We start from the raw sequence: 3,204 nt of genomic DNA, 5'->3' as shown, positions 1-3,204 counted from the left end.
TTGTACCACCAGCTTGATACAAGTAGTCCCCTCGTACTGCTCCAGCCCATATGTCGCTCAAACCACACGTTTCAAGCACCGTCCCGCAAGCTTTGCATAACAATCCCTTAAGTGCCCCCTCCGGCTCTGACCTGAATGAGCCCATAACAGTCCAGAGCTCGGCTCGAACACACATGCGCCACACATACCACGCTCACCATCATCACACTCCTAACCATCTGTGAAGGCAGCAGAGGACAAAAGGGACACACCTGAAACGAGATGCCACCAGACACCTCAGGGTCACGCGGGACCAGGAATGAACACAGACCCACACACTAACCCACACACACCCACACACACACACACACACACACACACAACCACACACAACACACATACACACAGACCTACCTCTTGGACAACTGAAGCTGCCATGGGAATATGGGAGCGTGGAAGAGGAGGAATCAGCATTCGTCTGCAGGAGCTGAAAGAAAGTGTTTGTTTGGAATTTTGGGTCATGCCTTTCTCCGCACATTCCTCACTATCCTCGCAACAATAAACTGTGTCATGGCCGATACAACAGCCTCCGTTCTGGATACTTCACACAACAAAAAGCCTCAAACCATCCGAAAACCACACATTTATCTTGAGAACTCGAGTGATAACATTCTTAAAACGGAGGAAGAGTTGTGGAACTATGAAGGCTTGCTGTATTTAAAAGTATCACATGGAGTAGCACACATCTCCACTGGGGAAATTACAAACAGATTGTGTGTATACTTGAGGTCTGAGCACTAATTTAAGTTTGGCAGCTATGATTCCCACAAAAAGTTGTGTTTTGTGGAACAAAATAGCTTTTCTTTTAAAGTTCTGCACAAAATAACGAGCGTGAAATTTGAAAATGACACATATTTTATTTTTAGGTGTGAAGAAAAAATAAAACAGCATCAATATGAGTCATCTAAAGTAGATATTTAACTTGCTTCTTACAAAAGGTCATGTTGAACAACCACAAAGGTAACGGGTCATTTACTCAGCTGTCAAAATAAAAGTCGGTGGATGCAGTAAAAACTGAAAAATCCTTCATTCTGTACATAAAAGCAGACATGTTAAAATAAATAAATAACTTAAAGAACAACAGTTATGTACAGCTGTGAAACCCTGAGGGCTACAGAACGCAGCCACATGTTCATTGGTCGAAACGTGGAGAGGTGCAACTGTCGAGCCATCCCACTTTGGGCTCAGTCTCTTCACTCTTTGGGGCTGCTTTTACTTTCTTTCTTTGGCAGTTTCGTTTGACAGTCAGTGGTGCTTTTAAGTCTTTGGATCTGTGAAGTTTAGGCAAAAAGCTCTGCTGCTCACAGTTTGCTCTCCTCCTCCTCTAGGGGTCGGTTCAAGCCCGGGATGAATTTGAGTAGGCGCCTGCGGAAGCTTTTCTGTTTGGGCTTCCTCTGCAGCGAGTTGAATCCTCCCTGCTTCTCCCCCGAGGTGGCCGAGGATGAGGAGGATCCCCTCACGTAGCTGCGCGTGCTGGCGCTGCGGGTCAGCTGCGTCTTGGCCATTGTGAAGAGCGCGCTGGCCGGTCGGAGGCGCTGCTGCCTCTGCGCCGGCTGTTGCTCCCTCTTTTTGTCTGCGCTGGTGCTGTCCGAGTCCACGCTGCCGTCCACCTGGTACAGGCAGGTCTGGTACAGAGGGTCGTCCTCAGTGGCCGTGCTGAGGAAGCTGGCGCTGCTGCTGGTGCTGCCGGTACAGTGGAGGGCTCTCTGAGCGGCGGGGCTGGGAGTGCCGAGGCTGCCGTACACGCCTGCTGACTCCAGGGACTCGTACACTGCAGCATCACTCAGCACTATGCCTACAGGAGAGAAGGGCAGAGTTAGGGATTTCAGTTAGTATCCCTTAACATGCATGCATGTAGCAAACCCTTCAAACTGGAGCATTTCTTAGTATGAAAATGTGCATTGTCATATTTCCTCAACCTTTTGTATTTTGTACTTTTCTTGTTTTTTATGTATGTACATGCACATGCCTGGATTATCCTGGTGAAATAAAGTTAATTGAATTGAATTAACAAGACACAAAAACAAGACGACCTACCATGAACAAGCCTCTGCTCCTGCACCATCAACGACCGATATTCATCCCATTTCTCATGAAGAGTTTGCTACAAAAAAAAAAAGGAAGACAGAGATATGTTAAATGACTGTGACAAGAAAACCACAACACAGGCTATAAAAACAACTCGTGAAAAAAAAGACTTAAAACTGTGAAATGGCTACATTAAAAGCAATGCTCCAAGGTAGGACACATTCACTTAAACCGTAATGGGCTATCAGTTGCCAGCTCATGTACAACAGACTTTTCAACTTTTCAAAGCAACAAAAGACAACTCATCTGTGTCTAAACTGCAGGTTGCAACTGCAAGTTGCCTAAGTTACTTATTGTGTCAAGGGGACAGTATATGGGAAACATATAAACTGCATTGACAAATAACAGGAGTTACGGGGTAAAACTTAAAGAGGATTACATATAAGGGGGCTTTTCTCGAATACCACTAACTGACAGTGCAAATTAGTAGGAATATGACTGTAATACTTTTTGTTGGGAAGCTTTAGGTAGTACCTTATTCAGTCACTGTTTTTGTTTTGTCTCTATAGCAACATAATTAAGTTGACAGTTATGTTGCATTTAGTGAGAAATCCACATGTACCAGCATTGCACACATGAGCAGCAGGTTAATCTTTAAAACGTTGGATTAGGATCTCAGAAAGCGGCTGTGTTGCAGCTCTCACACTCGTGGATTAGAGCGGGACAGCTGCTGTAATCTTTGGGGGGGAAAGCTGGCAGCTTTTTAACGGCCACGAGTTTGAGAATGTCTGCAGCGATCAGTGGACTGCTGATGCAACAGGTGGTGCTGTGCTGGGGAGACAGGTGTGGAGGGAGGGGGGAACTGGTGTCTATATCAGGCATGTAACATAATGTGTGTGTGTGTGTGTGTGTGTGTGGCTGGTGGACACACACACACACACAAACAGGCGGACTCACTGTGACAAACAGTGAAAAACTGCTGCTACAACAGTAAAAAAAAAAGGAAAATTAAAAAAAAGGAAAAACTCACCTTCAGATACTGCAGCCGGGCCTCCAACTCTGCTTTTCGGATTGAGTCGCTGTAAACCGTCTCCAGCCTGTAAGCGTAAAACCAGAAGGCGAATACAGTTAATAAGC

The 3,204-nt window shown here is 45.7% G+C and overlaps 1 protein-coding gene across 1 annotated transcript in view; it reads right to left on the bottom strand.

Annotated features, from left to right (window-relative positions):
- Window positions 1-1,262: 1,262 nt before the first annotated feature.
- Window positions 1,263-3,204, bottom strand: part of tamalin (trafficking regulator and scaffold protein tamalin) — an 11,449-nt gene continuing 9,507 nt past the window's right edge. The window contains exons 6-8 of the mRNA XM_032520081.1: window positions 3,098-3,164; window positions 2,077-2,143; window positions 1,263-1,834 (exon numbers count right to left, since the gene is read on the bottom strand). Of these exons, the coding sequence (XP_032375972.1) occupies window positions 1,341-1,834; window positions 2,077-2,143; window positions 3,098-3,164 (628 nt within the window). The 3' untranslated portion in view covers window positions 1,263-1,340. The remainder of the gene's footprint in view (window positions 1,835-2,076; window positions 2,144-3,097; window positions 3,165-3,204) is intronic.

This window comes from Etheostoma spectabile, chromosome 7 (genome assembly GCF_008692095.1).
Source record: "Etheostoma spectabile isolate EspeVRDwgs_2016 chromosome 7, UIUC_Espe_1.0, whole genome shotgun sequence".
Lineage (NCBI taxonomy): Eukaryota > Metazoa > Chordata > Actinopteri > Perciformes > Percidae > Etheostoma > Etheostoma spectabile.
The sequence above is the reverse complement of the archived record's forward strand: the minus strand, read 5'-3'. Positions and strand labels throughout refer to the sequence as shown.